At 45.8% G+C, this 25,103-nt stretch overlaps 1 protein-coding gene across 5 annotated transcripts in view; it reads left to right on the top strand.

Annotated features, from left to right (window-relative positions):
• The window catches only part of SATB2 (SATB homeobox 2), a 180,854-nt gene that overhangs the window by 14,616 nt on the left and 141,135 nt on the right, over window positions 1-25,103 (top strand). For all 5 annotated transcript variants that reach the window (XM_081095481.1, XM_081095480.1, XM_081095479.1 and 2 more), the window contains one exon: window positions 15,434-15,610. In XM_081095481.1, the coding sequence (XP_080951607.1) occupies window positions 15,439-15,610 (172 nt within the window). In that variant the 5' untranslated portion in view covers window positions 15,434-15,438. The remainder of the gene's footprint in view (window positions 1-15,433; window positions 15,611-25,103) is intronic.

The following is a 25,103-nucleotide window of genomic DNA, read 5'->3' as shown; positions in this document are numbered from 1 at the left end:
TTGTCTTTTAGTTTTCATTCTTCTCCTTAGAGCAGCTTAGAAATAAGTGATTTCCCTCTGCTGGCTTGGACTGTGTGGAGCCTTTCTCACTTCCAGTCCTCACTGCTCTTCAGCATTCATTCAGGGCGCCAGGAAGGAGAGCGGTGCATTCCCTTGATCTTAAAAGTGCAATGGAGGCTTGAAAATCGTCTATGTGCTAAAAGTGGGGTTTTTATATACAAAGGATTCATCACCCTACTGCTTACGGGCAAAGGGATAGATATTTCAAGTCAAAGGGGAGGGCCTGAGTGGGACTGCGGTCTGAGTTAAAACGAAAGCCAGGTGAGGACTTACAGAACCCCCAAAGGCCGGCCAGCCTCCACACTGTGCGTTTCCCGTTTCTGAAGGCCGTCGCTGCCCTTACTGTCAGTGATCAGCCAAACATTGATTTTCTTCTTTTACATGAAACAAGCCCCATAGCACTTCATGCTGCACGGTGTTTACGTAGACATGTTCCATGGTGGGGTTTTCAAAATCACGGAGCTCTATAGGGTTCTTGTTTGGTTTTGAAGCAACAGAGCTGTTTGGCTGTTTAATAGCGAGGCGCTTAAAAACGGTGACAGAATCCCCGTAGCGCAGTGGCCGTGGAAGGCGGCATCAGAACGGTCTTCCACAACTGAGGCCCTTTGCTCCTCATTGCAAAGTTCTTCTTATTCCGGATTTTTAAAAAATCCTAGGTAAAAATGACTCTATGTGGAGTAAATTGTGCCTTAAACATATTAAGCCAGTTGGGTTTATGGCATTTATTTTTTCCATTTTATAAGTGACGTGTACACGTATTAACTAGTGAGCGTAATCATTACTAGTGTGACACGTACTTAAAGTAAAGAAAAAAGCATGAATAGAAATTTCAAGAATTTGAACCTTGAAATAAAGTTATCCACAAAATATGCCAGTCTTATCCTGTAGTAAGAATAAGCTTTACGTGTGGTTCTGACACCGTAGGATAAGACCACTGCGGGAAGTACTGAATCTCAAGTACAGTTGCTTCCGATATTATTACTGGTTGCTGGTGTGTCAGGCAAATTTGGTTCTGCCCGTCACACGTTGCCTTATCTTCGGAATGGAGAACTGTCTTAGCACAGTGCGTTAGTGAACCGTAGCCCGACATGACAGCCAAGATCAAAAAGTGAAGGGGAAGCACTGCCATTTATGAAAAATGCGCATTTCCCATCAGCCCGTGGGGCGTCCACGGAGGGTGGCGCGGTGGCTGAAGCGTGCACAGCGCTCAGTGACTCCCGTGGTTTTGCGGAAGGTTTGCACAGGTGTGAGTAGTGACAGAGACTCTGGTTAAAGCAAGTGTTTTCCAAAGAGGGGGTGTCTATTTTCTATAGAAACAGTTTGAATTTCATTATATGGAGCACAGATATCTCTTTTTCTTTCTTTTAAAAATGTCTGCAAGTTGTCTTTGTATTTGGCTGGAAAGTAAGGGTATCAGGGTATGTGTGTTGTTGTTTTTTTTTAATATAACTGAATAAGATTGATTTTCAAGTTTCCTTCTTCTTTCCCATATTAAAATTGGATACTTTTATTGCATGTGTTCCAATTATTTACACAAGGAAGGGAAGGCAAAATTGCTAGCTTCGTAGGGAAAGGCATTCATCTCAAAATTCTTCAAATAGCCGTGTTTTCAAAATATTTTTTTTTTGGGGGGGGGGCGGGGTTCACAGAACAAGAACTTTTCTTTGTCATCATCCAAAGAAGCTAAGAGAGCAGCATGATAAATGCCTCTGTAAGTGTCGTAGTAAAAGAAAATGACTTGCCTTGTGAGGCAGGGGAGAGTTTATGTTGTTTTGGACCCATTTCCCGAGCAGTGATCGAAAACAGATTACAATAACAATTATACAGTGGGAAGATGCAATATCCATTTCTGTTTTAATTGAGTGAGAGAATAATAAAAACATCATTAAGAAGAATGAGGCGGACCTGTCACACAGTGTACACATTCCGAGTCCTGAGGAAGAGGCAGAATAACCGGAGTGCTTCGCGCGGACTTCGCTGGGCTTTTGCCCTAAAAGCTGTTTGGGGGAGGACCCCTTGGTTCTTGCTCCTCCCTGGGAAGCTGGGAGAGGAGGGGGCCGGGGAGGCGGTTGCTTGGGAGATACTCAAAGCGCTCCTTGATTGCCCAGCGTGGCTCAGTAGTTGAGTGCCAGCCTGTGAACCAGGAGGTCACGGTTCGATTCCTGGCCAGGGCACAGGCCCAGCCTGCAGGCTCGGTCCCCAGTGGGGGGCGGGCAGGAGGCAGCCAGTTGATGATTCTCTCTCATCACTGATGTTTCTGTTCTCTTTCACTCTCCCTTCCTCTCTGAAATCAATCCTTATCTATACATACACAGTGCTCATTGATGTTTGTTTTCATATACAGCGCGTTTTCTTATATTCTGCCTGAGGTGTAACTCTCCTCTTTTTTTTTTTTTTTTTTTTAACCTTTGTCAATGGAAGTTAGAAGTAATGACTGTCCCTCTTGTTATAGAGCCCTGCCCAGGAAAGGTGAGGTGTGGTCCCTGGGCCTGTTGCTCCTCCTCTGGACGCCATCACCAGGCTGCCGGGGAGGGAGAGAGTGAAGGCAAATAATGAGCACCCTTATTACTTCTCGGCACACTAGGGGCTGTGGGGGACCCGGAGTTTCCACTGCACTATCCCCTGACACTCACTCAGGCACACAGACTCTCGCAGGGCCTCTGGCTTCCATCTGCACTCGCCGGGACCGGGCCGTTAAACCCAGGATCCTCCACGTCCTTGAGCCTCCAGCCTCCTTGCCCGAGCGGGAGGGGAGCTTTCAGCAACGTGGAGGCGGCCCTGCGGCCCCAGCCAGCACCAGTGGCCGGTGCCCTTTCCCTGGAGCCTGTGTGTCTGACTCTGTCCATAGACACTGTGAGCGGCCGCAGCTTGGGGATGACAGTGGTGAGCCCAGACAGTGGAGTTCACCTCTGCTCCTTGTGGAGTTACTGAAACCGCAGCTAACGCTGGCGATCCAGGCAGCAGGAGCCCTGGGTTGGAGTCTGGGACAGTTATTGGAGAAGCGGGCTGTGCTCTGTGGTAAGAGTTGTCTCGGGGTCTGTATTTAAAGCTTTCTGAGCGTGGCAGGAGGAAAGGGGTGAGATGGGCAGTGAGCCCTTCCCGGCGGCGTCCCGAGCATCGTCCGCCTCCGAGTGGAACTGCTCAAAAGGCTTCAAACGTGCGGTTCCGAGAGCCTAGTTAATAGTGCTTCATTAAAACCTTTGTCCGCAAAGGGTTTTTTCAGTTTTAACATTTACATAACCTAACAGCGTTGACGAATGCCATGAGCTTTAAGGGTCTTTTAGTGGTTCTGTTTTTTCTGGACCTTACAATTTAAACCTAAACATTAATTCTGGGTGGAACTTGGCATCGTGTCTTCTTGCCTTGGAGGGAATTTTTGTTCTACAATAAAAAAAAAAGTATTTTTTTTTCATACAGTCACCTTCTCCATGTCTCCCCTCCTCCAAGTAAATAGCAGCTAAATAGTCAAAGGTTTTAAAAGGGCTTATTTAGTTCAAAAGAGGGAGTGATTATTTTAGGTGAATTTAACAATTTTCCATTAGTTCACATTGCAAACTAGTGTTTTTGATATGAACAAGAGAGATCGGTGAGGCTGATAATGCAATGAAAATATTTTTCCTCTCTTTCTCTCTCTCTGTCTCATATACTAAAGTCATGTGGTAAATTTTTTTTATAAAATTATATTTCATGACCCTTGAAACTTATAAATCAGTTGCTTTTCTTCTTCATTAGAAGCTGAGAGACATACAAAATTAGTTTACATCAACTGGAATTATAACGCTGACTGGAAGGAAAGGAGTTGGAATCTCACTTTTAAGTAATAAAATGACTATTTCCCAGTATCAGTTATTTTGGAAAACATACTTACATTAGGATTCTTCAGATGATCTTTTCTAGATGTCAATGTTATGTTAAAGTTAAATTACTATAGTAATCTGATGACAAGGTCATTGTGAAATTAAGAAACCAGTGCAGAAGTCAGGCAGTGATAAATTACCATCACTTGATAACCAGAAAGTGTTGGGAATGCTGGTGAGGGGTACATTCCTGGAGAAAGGCGTCCACGGAGGATGGGGCTAAGCGTGGGTACCCCCCCCCCCCCCCCCCGCAAGCTTTGCCCGCTTTCAGCTGACAACGCTCCATTCAGACCGGGTTTTGCCCTATAGGTTTGGCAGATATGGTCTTCGAAGACTAAACCCCCTTTACTGTTATTGAGGACGTATGAGAGGAGCAAATTGTTCTCTGAAAGGGAAGTTATTACACATTTAAGACCCAAGTAAACGTACTTGCCGGGTAAATAAGGCGATCCTGGTTTCTTTTTTCTTTTCAAATGAATCGCCAGGTAACATTCAGAGAAACTGACTCTATTTACAGGCCCATTCATATCGTCAGTTTGAGCCTTAAGCACATTTTTACGGCTAACTTATAAATCTCCCTAAACTGGAGCTCACCACTGAAAGCCTGCCAATCCCGTCACAAATGGCCATTAGTTCCCCAGGGAGTTCCAGGAGGAAAAAGAACTGCAGGCAAACGCTGCGACTCCAGGAAGAGCCATTCTGCTGCACGTGTATTTTTGTATTTTTTTTTTTTTTCTGTCGTGGCCCGACTGTCTGGGGACCCACCTGCGCGCTCAGGGTGGATACTGTGCCTTCTCCCGTGGAAACCCACAGAATCCCAATTAGCACAGGGTCAGAGTATAAATGCACCTCTTCTCACACTGTTCCAAGTGGTTAGTGGAATACAAGCTGCAAAGTAATTCCCCTTGGCCCCCCAATAAAAAGATTTATAGCAGAATAATTCTCAGCTTCATAATGGGGCTGTTGTAAGGTTGTGTTTGATATTTATAAGACTGAAATACGGCCCATGTACCCAAACGAAGCATTTATTGTAAACAAGTTCACTGCCAAGAGCTTATATTCTGTCAAACATAATTATATGGGAGATGGATGTAGAGCTGGGAAGCGCGTCTGGGGGCGACGGTTCTTTCTGAGCAAGGAGCGCCCCTGAGATGCGCCCTCTTCCTGCCCTAGGACCCCTCCAGGCTGTCTGGCTCGCAGGCTGCCTCTCGTATATACAATACACACAGGCTCGCTCTTTGAAAATATATCCGTTTGTGATCCTACTTCTGTTACCAAACTAAAGAAATGAATGTATATGCCTGGAAACTGTTAGGTATAGTTGCTTTTACCATCTTTACGGGGGATCTGGGCTGAGATGGTGCTGAGATAGAATAGCCCCTCTCACCTGGACCTGAGAGGGAGGCTTGTGCCACACCAGTCCTTGAGTTCACACCCAAGCCCCAGGTTATACCCACAGAGGCACCGCCACCTCCTTTAATGCGGGGCTGGAAAGGAGTCTTTGACCTGTCTCTCTGCTATTTTGTGTGGAGCTTGGGAGATTAGATCTATTCTGAAACTGTTGCCTTTGGGGGGAAGGGGAGAAATGACACTCAGGCTTCATTTTGTGGCTCAGAAATTATTATAGAAAAGAATTTATGAATCCAGGGGATCTGCGGGGAGTGAAATCTTTTTTCAAATTGAGATGCATTATATCTGGGATTACCCACAATTTAAAATGATGGGGTGCTTTTCCAGGCCTTTTTTCTTTTTTTCTTTAAGGAAAGTCGAAACTTATTTTTTTCTTAATATTTAGATTTAAAAAATTTTTTTTTTTTTTTTTTTTTAGGAGACAGGTCACTTTGGGCTTTGGTGACACTTCTCAAAGAGAGTTAAACATGGAATAGCACTCCTGTGGCTGGGTGGTTTCCTTTGGATAATATCAAGGATGAATATAAGATTTTCACTGGATTTATATGCAGTGGCTTAAGAGGTTTCTTGGGTTATTTTAATACTAAATTTAGTATTTCCTTTTGGAAACTATAGACGTAAAGTGGGTGTCTTCAAATGAAAAAAGGAATACACTCACTTCCTCTGCTCTGTTTTTCTTAGTTAAGTAATTGCTACAGATTACACAGGTACACGTTTACTAAAGTATCTTGGAGTCCATCGGTGGGCACCCGCGTTTCCCCAGCCTGTGAGCGGGTTTATTAACTTCATCTCAGTCACAGCAGTAATATCCTCCATGTTGCCGTCCGAGGTCCCGTGTGCCCTGAGGGAACTGCAGGACACCCTGCTCCTCACTTTCTTGCTCTCTTCTCTTTTTCTCCTTCCGGTGTCAGCCCTTCAGGGGCTCTGGCTGCTGTTGCATCTCCGTGGAGGCATTGGTGAGGGGCTCGGGGAGAGTGGCTTCTGGTGGCTGGGGAAGGGTGGCGATGGCTGCCTGCCTGCCTGCGGGGCTCAGCTCAGCCTTGTGCAATCTGCATTCCGCTCCCAGGGATGAAATTGACATCTGTTAAATACCCCGGCCTGTTTTTCTGTTTGAACCCTAAGCACAGCCTGTAAGATTTCCTTTTGTAAAGGAGAAATCCTTTTATTTTTCATGATAAAAACTTTACCTTTTCAGGGTTTTATTTGATAAAAAAAAAAAAAATCTCTCCACTCTCGTATGATTTCCTTTGGGACTTTGCACCAGTGTTTGAGCTCAATTTTTAATAATTTTGGTGAGTTAACCTCCCCAAAGAAAACACGCTTGTGCTATGAACCATCCCCACTAGGAACCTGGGTAGTCTTGACTTATTGGCAGTGAGTGCTTGGTTCTTTTATTAATTCCTGGCTGCAGTTCAGCGCAGCCAGCCTTTCCTTAACACCACACTCGAGAAGCTAATCAAGGGTTTTTCCTTTTAATTGTTAAATGAAATAAAATAACATTTAGGTGGAGTTCAGAACCTGAGGTGATGAAGCAAATGATTGCATAAAGACAATTTTATCGACTCCTTTTTGACTTACGGGACTCTGATTTGCAAATTGCTTTCCAGAGAGGATAATGAGAACGAGGCGAGTGGCAAATGCATCTTCACTTAAATATTATTTTTTTAAAAAATTATCCTCTGAGAAAGCTCCAGAGTAAAATTCTACTTCATGGAGGACAGGGGGCAGAACCCTGAGGTTGATGAGTTAGGGTACAGTCCGCTTACCGATCCATTGAGTCTTGACACTTATTAACATCTGCTTCTGTAACCCACTGTGAAAGGAACCCCCAAAATTTAGCGAAACTATATGCCACATGTGTGAACCCTTCTGTGAAGCGCAAACTTGCATATTCTACTTTTTTCCTTAAAAACATTTAAAAAAAAAAAAAATTTGGGATCAGTAAACATGTTGTCTCTCTGTCTGGTTATTAAACTTAGAATAGATGCTGCTGTCCTTCCAAGTCAGTCTTGGGTGGGCCTGCAGGTAAGCCCCCCGGGTCCCAGGTGTGCACAGGCACTGGGTACAGAGCTGCTGGGCACTGGGCTGGAGTCTCACAACAGTGACTGCCCGCCTGGCCTTCCGGGCGATGGATAAGCCAACAGGTTCCGTCACCAGTGCTCATGCACAGCCCGCGGTCTGGTGTGCTTCCCCCGGGAACGTGGGGCGAGCTCCTGAGCCCGCTGTGTGGCCATTTCTGGGACATTTCCTGTCCGCTGCTGCTCGATGCAGTGCTGCCGGGCCGACGTGGTGTGGGCAAGCTCAGCCACTGGGGAGTCCCGGGGAACAGACGGCGCCGGCACCACCGATGAATGATGCGATGAATGTCCCCCTGGATGAGCCTTGGGTTACGGAGCCAGCATTTACTGTGGGCCTGCTGTAGGTCGGCTCAGGGGTGCGGGGAGAGGGGGGACTGAAGGAGACTAATCTGAGTCCAGCCATGTTGGAGGAGGGGAGGCGGCCCTGTCATTGGCTAACGGGGCATGTCTGTCATCAGGGACTTAGTGCCTTGGGTCAGGCTTGCTACGGCCCAGCTCCCAGGGGTGGCCCAGGTACACGCTGTGCCTCCCGTGCGCCTGTGGAATCCCATTTTGCAGATTGCCAGGCCCCCGGGATCCTGCCACCACGGAGAGGATGGCCGGGCCTGGGGCTGACCTCAGCCTCAGAGCTGGCCTCGGGCGGAATGGTGATCTCAGCCCGAATGGGCCTGGAGTCCTGGTTCTGGAACCCCAAACCCATCTTCCTTCTCTGCCGCCCTTACCCCAGTTTGAGACTTCAGGGTCACAAGTGAGAAGAGGACCGGACTTCACCCGCCAACCCCAATCCTCGGTCTGTTTTTGTTCTCATCTTCCAAAGTTAGGGTCCACCTTGGGGCCTGAAAGGCAGCTTCTGGTGTCGGTAGAGGGAACTCTGAGAGTGAAATATTCCTTGATCACATCCCTTCTGCCCCCCGCTCCCCAACACCACCAAGGAGCCTTCTTGTTGAAGCTCTGGTTGGAGGCCTGCTCTTGAGATAGGAGCCACCGGGGTGTGGAGGAGCAGGAAGTCTAATTTCTGCACATCCAGCTCCTTTTGTCCCTTCGAGGGATCGTTAGGCAGAAAGCTCCTTCTCCATCATCGTAGGATGTCCTGTTGCTCCACCTGGGAACCACCCAGGCCTTCAGCTGTCCCACCTCTGCCTCGGCTGCTGCTCCCTCCTCAGTAAGAGTGAAGAACAAGACCACAGCACAAACAAGTGAACGCATCCTCCGTTGAATCCGTAGTTCCCAAGCAGAGGGTGCAGAGGAACCTTGGGAAGTGGGCGTCTGGTCCGCCTGTGGGTGGCTCCCTTGTCCCCTAAAGTGGTTGCTCTCCCCCATCCCAAGACTGGCCCATGTCTTTATTTCATGACCTGAAATCCTTTCCATCGGCGGTTAACGTGGGATGCAGTGTGATTCTTTTACAGTGGCGATATATCTAAGGAGATTAAGGCCCGACTCGGGCCAGACAGTGAGGTTCAGCATTTTTTGTCTCTGGAACTTTTGAGCTCAGCCCCTGGGGGAACCATGGACTGTGGTGCTTCTGGCTGCCCTGGCTCTGGAGGTCAGGTGCCTGGGAGAGGACAGATCCATTGGATCCATTTGGAAATGTTGGCTGAGACCCCAGGGGGGAGGTGAGGGACACCAACTGTATTCTCTCTTTCTGTCTTTGGTTGCAATTCTTGGTGCTCAAACTTGCTTTCGTTGTTGGGAGGAAATGTGTAGAGGTTAATATTGGCAAGTTATTTCCCTTGACCGTGTGAATATGATTGTGTGTGTGTGTGTGTGTGTGTGTGTGTGTGTGTGTGAGAGAGAGAGAGAGAGAGAGAGAGAGAGGGGGGGGGGGCTTATATAGCAAGTAAGTGGTTGTTTTGTTTTTCCAGTAAATTTGCAGTAAGAAATGATAGCTGCCACCCTCACTCGCTCCTCCGCCAGTCCCTGGAAGACCCTGTGCGACACATGTGATTTACTTGGCGGAATTGGCTAGTGTTTCCGGGGTTCTGTGATTTATTGATGGTGGGGGTTGCTGAGTGGGGTGCTTTTCTCTGGGTTTAGTTTTGTGCAAAGAGCAGGCATGAGAAGCTCCACCCTGAAGCCTTTGCAATCCTCACTTAGCCCTGGGACCTTCTCAGGTGATAGAACCAGATATCCTGGCAGCCAGGTGGAAGGGGTGGGCCCCGTCGTTGTTGCCTGCCTTCTTCGAATGGTGGTGGCAGGAGCCCTTGGAAGGAGGGGAGGAGAAGGGCTAGCCTCCTGTCATCTCAGACCGGCTCCTGTCATGCCAGCGGCAGGTCCAAGCCTGCGGGTGGACCCAGGACCTGAGGGGCTGGGCAGGAAGCTGGAGACCTGCTCACCCACATCAGAGTGTGGCCCTTGATTGGAGCCTTTCTTTGTCTGTGAGGGACTGAAGGTTGGCGACCGTGTTTGGTTCCTCCTCTACGCCCAGCACAGTGCCTGACCTGCGGTAGGCCCTACGGTGAATTCACTTACAAGCAACGCAGGTCACCCCCTGGACACAGCAGGTGGTGAAGGGTCCTCTCCTGAAAGGCCAAGCCTGTAGCTTTCTGTGGGTGTGGGTTTGGAAGTGTTGTTTTGACCCCCAAGAAAGCAGAATGCTTGGGGTTTAGCGGAGGCTAACCTGAACTGCTCTTCTTTTGTCCTCCTGGGTTTCTTTGGGCATGTTATTTAGTTTCTCATTTCAAAGAGGAAGGGAGAGGGAGAGAGAGAGAGAAACATCAGTGATGAGGAGAGAATCAGTGATTGGCCCCCCACTGAGGATCGAGCCCACAACCCTTGCATGTGCCCTGACCGGGAATCTAACCGTGACCTCCTGGTTCATAGGAGGTTGACACTCAACCACTGGGCCACACTAGCCGGGCAGTTTCTCACCATTTTAGTTGCCTCATTTACTAAAGGAGATTAAGAATAACCCTCTCTCGGGGTAAATGTGGGGAGGGAATATGATAGAGTGCTTGATGAGTTAGGAGCTGCTATGCGAGGAGCGGTGGTTTTGTACCCTAACTGGCGTGGAAGGCGTGGAACCCTGTCGTCTGCTGGACCCTGCATCTTTCCCAGTGAGCGCTGCAGGATGTTGCTCCTCAGGCCCTTTCGTGGCAGTGCTGTGGTGTTTCTGGAACGCTGTCGTTGTTCTTTAAAATGAAGGAAGGGGAAAAAAGCCTTTTTCTGATTAAAGAAGCTGGATTAATAGAGTTAGGAATACCATAGCCTACAGTTTGCTTGCTGATACGGAGAAGACATCATGCTCGATTATGGCATTTCACCGACAGGACACCTGCCCTCAGGTCTCCTACGACCTGGAGCACAGAGGCATGATGACAGAGGAGCATTCAGAAGTGCTCATGACAGTCGTTCAGTTTCCTAGTTACCGCTTCTCATGAATGTACCGTGTGTCAGAAAGCCATTGTATGTGCTGGCGTTCGGCAGATCGCTTAGAGCAGCTCTGTCTGATAGAAAACAAATACGAGACGCACATGTAACTTTAAATATTCTAGTAGCTTTACTTACTTATTTTTAATATATTTTTATGGATTTCAGAGAGGAAGGGAGAGGGAGAGAGAGATGGAAACATCGATGATGAGAGAGAATCGTAGATCGGCTGCCTCCTGGACACCCCACAGTGGGAATCGAGCCCATCACCCAGGCATGTGTCCTGACCGGGAATCGAACCGTGACCTTCTGGTTCATAGATTGAAGCTCAACCACTGAGCCACACTGGCCAGGCTCTAGTAGCTTTATTTTAAAAAAGTTAAAGAAACAAGTGCAAATAATGTAATGATGTTTTACTCAGAATATTATTTCTATTTCAGTTAATTTTGATTATTCATGGTGTATTTATTTTTTGCTACGACATCATTGAAATTGAGTGTGTGTTTTATACTTACCGAGCACCTCAGTTCAGGACGAGCCACAGTGCAGGTGCTCGGCAGCCACACGTGGCCAGCGGCTGCTGTTGGAGAGGTGCTCTTGCTGCCATTACCATTTGGCTATTGGGCACATTGAACCTTTTAGGCCATTATTATTTATGCATCTTATAAAATCTGGCCACTCAGTGACTATCAGTAATAGTTTTATTACGAAGAAATGTAATCTTAGTAAGTATCCTGAGTATTGACTATGGGACCCTGAAAAAGAATTATTGGTCTCTCTCTCTCTCTCTCTCTCTCTCTCTCTCTCTCTCTCTCTCTTTTTTTATCTCCATAAAATGTATGAGTGCTGATTTTGGAAAAAAGAAAAGCAGATAGCTTCCACCGTTTGAGGGCGGTCAGACCATTTAACTAGGCTGCATAGCTCTGGGATGCGGATATTATCATTTGCATTTTGCTAAGTGGAATTTGAGGTCAAATACATGATTCCAGGTCATTCTCTCAGGGAAGGAGGGACAGTGCCAGGATGAGATTCCAGGCCGCCTGCTCCTGCCTCCGAGCTTAGTCTCCACCACCATCGCCCACCACCTCCCCCCAGGCCTCCGTGCCCATGGCCGGGCGGCCAAGCGCAGGTGGCTCTTTCTAGTCACACCCTCAGAAGTCACGCCGTGATGACCATGGCACCTTGAGCAGGGCCACTCCTGAGAGTGGGGAAGGCGTTTGTCTAGGAGAGAGAGAGGCTCATGCTTATCTTGCCTCTATGACAACAGGTTCACCATTTCGCCCACTCGGCAGAACCAGGTGTCATTTTTTCGAATGGCGGTGGCTCTGTGCCTGTCCCCGGCATTAAACTCCCAGCTCCCCTCCCACGATTGTAAAAGGCTTAGGGAGGCTTCCGATCCAAAGGCTCAAAGGTCTCCACTTGATCTTCTGGAAATGGGTCGGTGCCACAGTCAGAAAACAAGGCCAGGAGCGCTCGATGCCGGGCTGGGGCAAGGGCAGCTTGTTTCTTCTCGGCTATTTCTAAATTTTGTTGTCAGAGCATTTTAGTTCTACGTGGCTGTTCTTCTGTTGGACTTCTCTTTTAATTTTCCCCATTCTTAATTTATTTTTTGAAGTGCTTTCCAAACAGTCTCTATGTTTTCATCTGTTGCCACTTTTTCCTTCTCTTTCTTTTTTCTCATTTTGCCTGGAGAGAGTGGGGGGACCAAACGGATAAATACCTTTTTATGGAATATATTTCTACACACTCTTTTGTCATCTTCACCCCCCCCCCCCCACGGAGTTGCTATTAAAGGATTTAAGAATCTGGACGTTAATTTTCTTCTTCCCCACAATTGACCTCAATTGTACTATTTTTCATCTCTCTTGTCATTGTCACTAGAAATTGAGCCTGTTTTTCCTGTCGTCCCCTTCTTTTGTAATGATTGTATTTCATTGTAAAAAATTCATAACTGTTTAGAACGATGAAATCCTAGGGAAGAGGTACATTTTTCTAGGGATTAAATATAACCAGTTTATGGTTTTCTTTGGGATCTCATGCATATGGGCTTCAGAACAAGCTTATTATCACCCTCTCCTGGTTAATATTGTTTTATTTTACAAATTACCTCAAATCCCTTTATTTTTTCTTTCTGACAAAGTAGGTGATGCGTGTGAGGGATGGGTGTTTGCCCTCTGACTGGGAGGGGTTATGGTTACCATGGCCGATAGCAATTGCTTCCTTCAGTCACTGAACTAAAATGTTTAGGTAGGATTTCGGTCGTTGACACTTCCAAAATGTAAGGCCCTACATGGAGTAGACCCTGTGCTATCATGCTGTATTTCATAGTGAGCTCCTTGAACTATTCATATCATTTTTAAGAATTAATAGGGTCTTAAGTTTTCTCAGTCGACCCTACACTTGAGGAGGATTTATGATTCCTAAGTAATGGATACGTAATAGCTCCTGGAGCCCCTGGATTCATGGGAAGGTCTTATCTGTGATTCCCAGGTGCGTGACACTCAGGTGTTGGCATTAGGAACTGCACATGGGCTGTCAGCGTCGAGACTCACGTACACACAGGTATTCGTGGTGAGGAGGCTTATGACTCCCCTGACCACATGGCCCCATGTGTGCATACACTGAAATCTTTAAAAATAGAAATCCGCCTGCTTCCTCAGACAGAGACGTGAGAGCTAAAAGGTCTGAAAGGGGGGTGTTCCCTGCCGGAGGGCCTCTCAGGAGTGGGTCCTATAAAACGTTATGCTTGCTTCAGAAGATTTTACAGCCCCTGCAACAGCATTGAGGGCAGCAGCCAATCAGACTTGCTCTCACTTGTATCCCTGGTGCCACTGGGGATACCTGGCACACAGTAGGTGTTCAGGGGATACAAATTGGGTACACGAATGAGATAATTTGAAGGACATCTAGTTTTTACTATTCCTTACATGTCTTACTTACGTTTGGGAATACACTGGGCATAAATAAATAAGCATATCTTTAAAAAGGTATTTTTGCAAGGCACCCCGTGGCCAGGCTGCACTCTCTTCTTTGTCTAGAACAGTCAGTCTGCTCCGCCCTCATTTCTTGTTCCCCATAAATCCGCCCCGTCGATGGTGCCCTTGCTCCGAGCAGTACTGCTGCTTTGCTGTTCTCCAGAGTGAACCCTGAGTCCGTCGTCGTCCCAGGGATGATACGGTGTGACTTGTTAGAGTGTTGTGCCGGCTTAATAACCATTACCCCGATCTCTAATGATAGCAGCTCCTAATGAGTGTTATTATTGTTAATAAGGATCACACTTAATAATGACACCCAATACTTAGTATCTTTAATAATAATAATTAGCACCTGGGAACCAGTTGTGCCTTTGTATTATCTTCAGAACAAAAATCTGCGAGCTGGTCGTTGGCGGAGTGTCTGCTGCCACCCTCTCTGTCCAGATCAGTGAGTCAGGCTGCCAGGGTCCGGCCACAGGGAGGGGCTCGCACGCAGCTCCGGCGCCCCCCCGCACGGCACTGCCCAGAGGTGCCACCTTCAGCGTGAGGGGCCTTCACAGCGACACTAACCTTCCATCTCCCCCTCTCCCCCTCCGCCTGCCCCCCATCCTTCACAGCTTTCGATTTTTCTTGCACAAAGAGAAGATCCAGAGCCGATTGTTAGTCCATAGCACGCTCATTTGTGTAGGTCGCATGGGACAGAGTCCATGTTTATTACTTGTATGTTGGTGAAACTTTGATCTTCTTATGCCTTGACTATGTTTAGATTTAAACTCCTGTACAACTTTTTTTTTTTTAAATAAAAAACAGTTTATAAAAATCTTTGGCAAATTAAGCATTTTTTAGCTTTTCACACTTTGATACAAAGCAGAGAAATATTTCAGTGATAACAGATTTCAACAGATTTTCAATGAGACTAATTTGCTTTATTCTTTGGGGGAGTTTACTTCTTTTCTCTGAAAACACAAGAGACAGTCCCCTTCCAGTGGTCACGGGTGCTGATGGATAAAAATCCTAATTTTAAAGAGGACAAAGTCTTTTTATTTCGATGTATATTGTGACCTAAGCTCACCGTCAGTTAGGACGTTCATGGACGGGTTATTTCAGGCTCATGGATGACCTATTTATCAGGATTTAGAAACATAAGATACAGAGGAGAAACCTCTCTTACACGCCTTTTGACGTTCGGTACATAGTCACACAATGGCACAGGCCCTGATGTCGAACCTACCATCCTACTGGGTAATTTACAGCACTTCCCGACCAAAGCAGCTCTGACCTGAAAATAGTCCTCCTGGCTGATAGTTAATGATAAAACCGTAGACTCGAAGGGGAAGGGTGCCAGGGGCCCGCAGGTTGCCTGGACCTCACCTCTGTGCCACCGGGGAGCTCAGGTCGCAGGGCAGGCAGGACTCCGCCGATTGACTGGTGCGGCCCCCCTTTTAATGACTGGAGTCGGAGGCCTTCCCCCTGTGGCCCAGGGCAGTCCGGCCGCTGCCCGAGAGTAATGAAGGAGGGGGGACCCACAGCTTTCCCATTAGGCCCATCTGACTGAGAGGCTTGTTTAATCTAAACCATCACGGATCACAGATGAGTGACTTTTACGACTGTCCCTTCCCTTCTCGTCGTGGTGACGGAGGCGCGCTGGGTAATGTTTGCGTTTTGCTCTCGCCTCGTGTCCCCCCAGGGCTGATGATTCCCGTCTTCTGCGTGGTGGAGCAGTTGGACGGCTCTCTCGAATATGACAACAGAGAAGAACACGCCGAGTTCGTGCTGGTTCGGAAGGACGTGCTCTTCAGCCAGCTGGTGGAGACGGCGCTGCTGGCCCTGGGCTACTCCCACAGCTCAGCCGCCCAGGCCCAAGGTACCATCCCCTCCCCTCCCCTCCGCCTCCTGCCTTTTGTCTGTCGTGATGTGGGGAAGAATGTGTTCCCTGAAGTGATTCTCCAAACACGGGTTGGAGGAGAATGGTCAAATTGAGCATCTTTCTCAGACAGTGAACAGCAGAATACTTTGTGCAGAGTCTTTTCTAAAAAAAAAAAAAAATGTGTTTTTATTGATTTCAGAGAGGAAGGGAGAGGGAGAGAGAGATAGAAACATCAGTGATGAGAGAGAATCGTTGATCGGCTGCCTCCTGCACACCCCACACTGGGGATCTAGCCTGTAACCCGGGCATGTGCCCTGACCGGGAGTCGAACCGTGGCCTCCTGGTTTCATAGGTCGACGCCTAACCCCTGAGCCACGCTTGGCAGGGTGGAGTCTTATTTTCTGGTTGCTTTAGGAAAGATTAGGCCAGCACCTCTAGAGTCACCCAAACCACCTTGCATTTCAAAGGGATCATCCCAGGGTGTGTTTGATGGTTTGTTTTTCATTGATAACCCTGGCATTTTCTCTGAGTCCCCCGATGGATGTGTTTTTGAGCTGGTGCTGAGGTGTTTCATTCCTAACTTGCCAAACTTTAGTACATGATTTATAAGCGCTCAGTTTTAAAAATGTATTTACTGCAACTTCCACACTTTACAATCGGCTTTTAATTAAATAGAAAAAAAAATGGATGCATCTGACTTTTGTGTCTTTGAATACTGCGCTGTAGTTTTGATGTAATCCATTCATTAAAAAAAAGAAAAGAAAATCTCAGTGTCATTGTGATCAATCCCTTTTACCTATTTAATTGAATATTAAAGTTGCATCAGTGTTTCAGCGTGATTGTGCGGCTGGGAGCCCATTGTGAGCCTGGGCGGCAGCCTTCTAGGCAGAGCCCATTGTTCTTCCTGCCAAAGGACTGACAAAACAAATAACAACACAAACAGCCCCAAACCTTGAAGAATAGAAAATTTTTTTGACTCAATGGGATGATTATCCTTGTTTTCCAGCTGAAATGATTGAATTGCATAGTTTATGATAATAGTTATAACTGGAGGAGAGAAACCTGTGACTTCTGGGTTTTGTGTTTTATCCCAATTTCCTACATATATTCCTATAAATTACCATCTTCACACGTGTGGCTGTGCCAAGGATCTTTGCTATTTTGTGTATGAGTTCGTTCCTCTTCCCAAAATGCCTAGGAGCTATCAGTCAGAACATCTATTTATTCAGATAAGGAAACCAGGAGAGATTAAGCTATTTATGCAAACTAACAAATATGGTGACCAAGGACATGGGATTTCAGTGATCAAGCTTTGGGCTCTGATTTTGTGAGCAGATCAGTACCTTAAAAAAATGCTGTCGTGAAGTATCTAAATTCTATCTTAGTTCTCCCAAAATAACAGCCCATCCGAAACCAGGGGTCCCGAATGTTGGCTTCTGGTGAGCCCAAGTGCATTCAGAACCCCACCCGGAGCGCAGATAGGTCCCGCGCCTCCTACAGCGAATCCTGGCGTCCGTCCGCTGTTGCCACAGCAGCTCAGTAAAGGATGATTCCCTTCCTTTCTCCCAGGACTTTCCTTCTGGTACGAAGGATTCAAGATGTGATCTGGAGCAAATTGCACGCTGGCAGCATGCTTTTATTCCACGCTATGCAATAAAAGGGTTGCCCCCTGCCCCCCCCCACACTTTTCATGCCATTTTAGGGATATTCCTCCCTGAATGTAAAGGTCATTGTATCCCACTGCTTGCATCCTGGCGTGCCGGCTTCCTGCTTGACAGGCTATCCATCTCCGTTAGCACGCTGCTCAGCGCGCCGTGAGCTCACATGTGGAGCGCACAGCGCCAAGTGGCCAAGATTTGATTCTTGGCACGGGCTCCGGGAAGGGGCGCGCAGGAAATGGGCACCGGGGAGCCACACTGTGCCATTCAGTGATGTGAACCGAGAGCCCTGCCCCTCCACGTGCGACGCACTAGTAGGAAATGCCCTCTGCAGCGGGGAGTTAAACCCTGGGCAAGTCAAAAGTGAATCTCTGCCTCCCCAAACTGGGTGAAAACCCTGGTTTAAAAAATGCGAACTATTACACTATTAACAAAGCCGAATCGCTGTTCTGAAGGAGCCCTAGATCACAGGTATGCTTTATTTTGTAGGCAAGCAGAGGTTTCATCCCTGGGCCCTGTACTGTAACCTCACAGAGGGAAAGAGAAATCACGGTGTGTTTACTTGGTTTTAAATTAGGCTCCTTGGTCTCTGCTGTGGGTAAATAGGAAAACTTAGAATTGTTTGCCTTGAGATGAATGTGTTAGGTCTTTGTTGTCATTTAGATCCTCGAGGGGCTGCAGTTTGCTGCTTGTTGGTTATGGAGCAAGCAGAGAGCATGATGGGACAGGTGGTCCCTGTGCGCGGGCCGCAGAGCGGGAGGAAGCTGGGGGAGGCAGCAGGACAAAGTATGGCCTCCTGTTCGAGGCCTGAGGTTCCCTGTCTCTCGTTTTCTGGTTTGTTTTGTGTTGGTTTGGGTTGTGAGTGTTTAGGTAACGCCCCCCAGGGGTGGGGGAGGCACCAGCAAGTCATCTGCAGCCTATGAACTGCCTGTACCGAGCCCAGCCCTTCTTCCCGGGGGCAGAGCTAAGCTGCGTGGAGAGCGGACTCCATGCACCTGCTGTAAAACTCGAGGCTCCTGAGGTGTGATTTTCATGTGGACGTGACCAGAAAAGAGTTTCAGAAATCGGTTGGGCCAGTATCCCGAGGGCCTTAAAAGAGCGCGTGTCTCCGCGGGGTCCTTGTTTTGGAGGGAGGCTCAGGTCCCAGCACAAGGGCCTGGACCCATGCTCCCGGGGCGTGGGATAGTCCATGTCTTTTTCTTGTTTTCAGGTTGTGGTTAAGCTATACCTATACATAGTCCAAGTTTGTGGAACTGCTGTTGGGGACAATAAAAGGAGCCTGATAGTAGATTTTCTTTTTCTTATTTTCTATTTTTCTAGTTTTATTGATTTAAGATGTTATTTTTATGTTGACACGATTACAGATGTCCCTCTGCCCACCGCCACCTCCACCAGCACTCCCACCCCTTCTGGGATAGTCACTTTCCTTTTCTGAGAGGGCCCTCCCTCTCAGAGGTTGTATTCATAAAGAATATTTACTTCTGAAGGATGAGAGAAGGTCCACTAAAATGGAATTCAGAGATTTCCAATTCCCACCCCTTCCCCTTTTTAATAGCAACCTTCTTTATTTCAGACCAGATAGTGGTACCCAAGAGAGAGAAAGACACAGGATACTGTCATAAATCACAGGCGCTATGCTCCTATCTTACCCGAACCCGCACTTCCCAGCACACATGCCAGTAGCTGTGAGTCTCAAGGATGGGAGCTACAGGGTGCATCTGATCTGCTGTTTTGCATATGCAAAACGCTGCCCCTGGCAGGCTCTTTGCTTTTCCCAGAAGAGGTGGGCTGAGGTGTAGTGAGCAGCAAGGACATTTCATATGGCACAGGAGGCTCTGAGTCCCAGGCTCAATCCATGTCTCTGGAAGAGGAATGTGAACATAGGGGACTGCTATGCAGACACCCCCATCCTCTTTCCCCACTTAACTCGTCACTCCATTTATTCTTCTCCCTCCCCCTCCCATTCCTTCTCCTCCTCTCCCCTCTCCTCCCCTCCCTCTCCCACTACCGTCTTAATTATATAAAATTTCACATATATGCATAGAAAAAAAAGGACAGGAAATACATTATGTCAACAGGGTGGATTAAGTGGGATTTTATCTTTTTAATTTTCTAATCAGAAAACAATGTATAAGTATGAAATTCTACTTCATGAATTCTTCTCTGAAAAAGTAGGAAGTTTCTACCTTATTCCCCAACTTTGGTAATCAGTTCACGTTGTCCCTGATTTACCTGTAAATGTGAAAACTTGTACACGGTATAGATGCATTTCTCTCGTTTTATTCTGTTTAAGATTTTAAAAGTCAGTAGGTCATGAGTATGCTCCTATGATGTATAAACCAAGGCATTTCTTAGAGTCTTCATAGTGCTAGATCACACTGATTGAGCAATTACTATATGTCAGACACTATTCTAGAGATTTACATTTACTAAGTAATTTAATTTTCACAACAGCTCTTTTAGGTAAATTATGTTTCCCATTCCACAGATGAGGAAACTGAGGCAAACGAACAGGGGCAGTAACATTCCCTGTGGTACAGGACTAGGGGGTGGGAGACCCACATCCAGACTCAGGGTCCTTCCCCACAGGCTGTCCTGTGACAGACGTGGTCACTGGGAGTTTAGTTTAGTTTATATTTCTTAGATAATGATAAATTATGCATATTTCATTCCTATGGTGCAATACATAGAGACACTTTTTCAAGGTAAGCAAAACATACCTCCTTAAAAACAACTTAGTAAATAAAAAAAACGAACCTCACAGAATTAATGTCTATTGAAGGTTGTGTGATTAATACACAAGTCTTGCTTATGAGGCCAGGATGATTCCTGATATGAAAAGAAAGCATATTGCTTATTGATTCTGATCTTCAAAAGTCATTAATTCAGTAATATTGAGTGCCTACCATGTGCCAGTCACTTTTCTAGGTTCTGGGGGTAAAAAACTGGAAAAAAAATCTTGCATTCATGGAGCTTCCATTTGGTAGTTTACTTACACACGAAGAGTGTAGAGTGTAGGTTATTAGTTGATTTTTGACCCTCTGAGCTCAGAAATATCAACTACTGAGGTTCAGAGAATAGAAATACATATAAAATTTATTTATAATTTTGGTGCTAATTTATAATTAAATTAATAGCCCTGGCCAGTGTGGCTCAGTTGGTTGGAGTGTCCCCCCATGCACTGAAAGGTGGCAGGTTTGATTAAGGGTCAGGACACATCCCTAGGTTGCAGGTTGATCCCCCATCCGGATGTGTGCGGGATGAAGTTAATCAATGCTTCTCTCTCACACTGATGTCTCTCTCTCTCTCTCTCTCCCTCTCTCCCTCTCTCCCTCTCCTTTCCTCTCTTTGAAAGATCAATAAACAAAGACAAAACAAAAACAATAAGTAAATAGAATAAGACTTAAAACAAAAATAGTAAGGATATTTATATAAAAAAGGAATGGCTTAATTTTATAATATTTATTAGTATAAACTTTCCAGTGGACTAGCTTTGTACAACATTTTATTGGGAAGAACTTTACCAGAAGTTACTTTCTAAGTAAATTTTGCCATTAGAAATGAATACACTTTCAGTTTAGATTGTACAGCGCTTGAAATGCTCTGTTCTTAAATTAATTCTCTAAGATGTTTTATTACGGAAACATGCAAAATATGCCAAGTAGAGAGACTAGTGTATTAAATGCTCATGAACTCGTTATCTAGGATTCACAATTCACACATTATGGCCAACCTTGCTTATTGCTGCCACCAATCTTTTCTCACCGCTCCCCCACTGGAATATTTTAAAGCTCATTCTAGACCTCATATTTTAACTACAAATATTTTACTAAGTATTTCTTGAAGATGAAGCTTATTATTTATTTATTTATTTATTTATTTATTTATTTATTTATGTTTATCCTCACCTGTGGATGTTTTTATTGATATTTTTAGAGAGAAAAGATGGGGGAGAGAGGGAGGGAGGGCTACATTGATGTGAAAGAGAAACATTGATCAGTTACCTCCTGTATTTGCCCCAGCCTTGGATCGAACCCACCACCTGGGTGTGTGTCCTGAGCTGGAATCGAACCTACAACCTTTTTGGTATATGGTATGGTGCTTTAAACAGCAGAGTGACCTGGCCAGGGCAAGATAAAGCTTATTTTAAAAACATAACCACAATACCAGCATGATTCTTAAAAACAAAGATAATTTTTTTTAAAAAATATATTTTATTGATTTTTCACAGAGAGGAAGGGAGAGAGATAGAGAGTTAGAAACATCGATGAGAGAGAAACATCGATCAGCTCCCTCCTGCACATTTCCCACTGGGGATGTGCCCGCAACCCAGGTACATGCCCTTGACCGGAATCGAACCTGGGACCTTTCAGTCCGCAGGCCAACGCTCTATCCACTGAGCCAAACTGGTTTCGGCAAAGATAATTTTTTAAAATCTTGAAATATTCAGTCAAAGTTCAAATTTCCACACAATTGTTTCATAAACTTTTTAAAGTGTTTGCTATGTTGGGAGCCACACAAATCGATGTATTTATTGTGCTTGGTTGATGTGTCTATGAAGTCTTTGAATTGCTCATAAAAAGTTTTTTAAAACTTAGGTTTGCTGCAAGTGAATGCAAAATAATTTTTGTTTTGCTAAACTTAATGGCAGTTCTTACCCTAGAAATACTGAAAATGCTATGGCCTCAAATAAACAATCAATAAGTTCAATCATAACCTTGGAATTCAGAGAATCACTCTTTTTGAGGGAGGATGGCTGACCGTCCTCTGTTGTCTGGAGCCGAGGTCTCCTGCTCTCAAAGGTTGACACTCTCCCCATTGAACATGTGTAAAATGCTCTCTCGCCTTGCCTTGCTTCTTTGGGTTCTTTCTTTGGCTCTCTCTCTTTTTTTCTACGTTTCCTTCTTTAATTAAATGCTCATGTTTGGGACACTCTCGGCAGTTTTCTCTTTATAAGGGCAATGTTGGAAAAAGGTGCATATTTAGAAAATTTAGGCCTTGGAGCAAACTTTTAACAAACAAGCTGCATTAAAAAAAAAAAAATTCTGTGGCTCTCAAAAGAGAGCTAAAAAAGCGACCCCCAAATTGCTCCCAACCAGGCTTCAGTGAACCTCATTAGAGTTGGACGGGCCAAAAGGTGAAACACTGGCTGGGCCAACACAAACCTCTAACAAGCCCTATACTCTTCCCTCCTTTACCACATACAATGAAATACTCATGTATGTGTGTGAGCACATATGTTTGTTCATTCACACGGCAAAACCCGAAACACTGCTCCTGCCAAGGGCGGAAAATAATGCTTATCTTACTTCCCTGTCTAATAGATACTTAAGAAAATATCTAATACAAATGCTTATAGTCCTGTATTTCTTGTATTTGTTTATATTCTTTTTTTTTTTTAAATATATTCCATTGATTTTTCACAGAGAGGAAAGGAGAGAGACAGAAAGTTAGAAACATTGATGAGAAAGAAACATCGATCAGCTGCCTCCCGCACATCTCCCACTGGGGATGTGCCCGCAACCCAGGTACATGCCCTTGACCGGAATCGAACCTGGGACCCTTCAGTCTGCAGGCCGACGCTCTATCCACTGAGCCAAACCGGTTTCGGCTGTTTATATTCTTTTAAAAAAATATTTTTCTTGATTTTAGAGAGGAAGAGAGAGAGAGAATCATTGATGGGCTGCCTTCTGCACACCCCACACTGGGGATTGAGCCTGCAACCTGGGCCTGTGTCCTGAGTGGGAATCGAAGCATGACCTCCTGGCTCATAGGTTGATGCTCAACCACTGAGCCACGCTGGCCAGGCCAGGCTGTTTATATTCTTACACATATATAGATATATAATTATGGCTCACATGAGGGTCAGCTTACGGTATTTTTGTCTGTGTAACTTTGCAGAAGGGACGACCCTATCTGACTTGATATGTTGGATGCCTAGTGGTTGAGTAGGAAGTATTTGATAAAAACTGCTAAAGCCAGTGTGTGTGTGTGTGTGTGGGTGGGTGGGGGGGCTGTAAGGGGGGTGTCATCTCATTTTACCTCTGGTCTTGTGATTTCTACCTGCCCATTTAAAAAAAATATCACACCATTAGAAATAATTCATTTAAAAAATCTAGCTCCTTATTTCTTCCATGATGAGAGAAGTGAATAGCAATGTTTTCAGTTAGCTGTTTCGTTTGGGGCAAATGGCCATGATGGTAACTAGCTTTGGAGTACTTTTTTAACTGCTTAAAATCCTTCTCAGAGTTTAGGCATTCATGCCTATGACTTGGAGGGGACTTATCATTTAAGTTCTGTGTTTTGTCATTCCTGTGAAATGATCCAGGTGAAACCGATTGACTCACAATGATATGCAGCTTTTATTTACTATTTAGAGTATGTCCCATTACACATATATAGCTTTGTAGAGTTTTGAGTAGGAAACTGACAACCTAAAATTGGCGATACTCCGATACAGTTTATATTGTGATTAATTTTTTTTTAAATCTCATTCCCTTCCAAACTGCCTTTCATATTTTAAATGCAGGGTAGAGTCAGTCAAATGCTGTAGACCCTGGTCTTTCTGTGTTTTGAGAAGATGTAGCACAGATTCCGTTCAGGGAACTAATTTGGTGAAAAGTGCGTTCATTAAGAGAGCTGGTATCTTCCAGGTAGATCCTTCATATGAAAGCACTCCATTGATACAACCCTCAGTCTGGGTGCTGCCCCACCCTATTCCAACTCTAAATAAAGTCTCTTTTGACATTCATGATAGACAGTAAAAAATTCTTGGCCATGGAGCACTTTGTAATAATGAAAATGCTTTTTAAAAACTCCCTGCTTAAAAAAAAAAATAGGGATAAGAGCTCTGTCATCTAAATCTTACAATTTGAGTCACTTCTTTGTGAAGTTTCACAATTGCAGTGCTTTCACATTTTTTTTTTAGTGCACATCGTACATTTATACTTAGTCCAACTTTTCTCAGGTACAGGATTATTGAATTTTAAAATTCTTATGGGAGCTCAATGCCATAATAACCCACTCCTCTGCCTCCTATCCTTACGTGGGGGGTTTATTACTCATTTAGGGAGCTTGGCACAGGCGGGAACCCTGAGATGCCAGGGACCACTTCTGTCTGTGTGTGACAGGGTGCGTGCAGGGGAGGTGGCGGGAGGCAGGGGAAAGGCCAGCTCTCGGCGGCCAGTTGGCCACTCATGGGCACCTTGGTTTGGTCTCTGAGGTGTCAGGTGGCTTTCTCACGGCTGTGATGAGCATCTCCAGAGCCCTGGCTTTGAAAAGCAGTGTTTTGTTGTTTTTGGATGGCAGCTTTGAGAGCTCTGAGGAGTGAGCGCATACCGTTCGCTTGCTCGAAAGCAGTGGCTGGCAACGTTATTTGTGTGTCAATGAGAAAAACACACAAAGGTTTTCCTCTGTCTGCTTTTCTTGAGTTTGGAGAAATACGTTATCTATCGCCCAGGACAGAGCAGCAAATCTGCCCTCCTGTTTTACCAGCTTGTGACTGAGGGTGGGAAGATTGCTGCGGGCTACACGCAGACATGCAGCACCCTAGGTCCCTCCTGCTCCCAGCCAGCTAGCGGGGGATCCGTCACACATAGGCCTTCTGTCAGTGTTACAAATAGAAGGATGACAAGCGGGAAGGCTCTGGCACAGTCAAACCTCTGCCCTCAATGACTGGGCTCCGCAAAGCCCAATGGTCTCCCAGATAAAGGCTGCCCCCTTCCAACTCCTCCTCCCCAGCCCCCATGTTGGGAGGAGTCTGTTCTGGATCAAAAGCTCTGACAGTTTCACCAACTTCTGATGGGGGATTTTTTTTTTTTTTTTAAATATAT

Source organism: Myotis nattereri (assembly GCF_964212035.1).
Source record: "Myotis nattereri genome assembly, chromosome: 7".
Lineage (NCBI taxonomy): Eukaryota > Metazoa > Chordata > Mammalia > Chiroptera > Vespertilionidae > Myotis > Myotis nattereri.
Note: the sequence above shows the minus strand (reverse complement) of the source record. Positions and strands in the feature narration are given on the sequence as shown.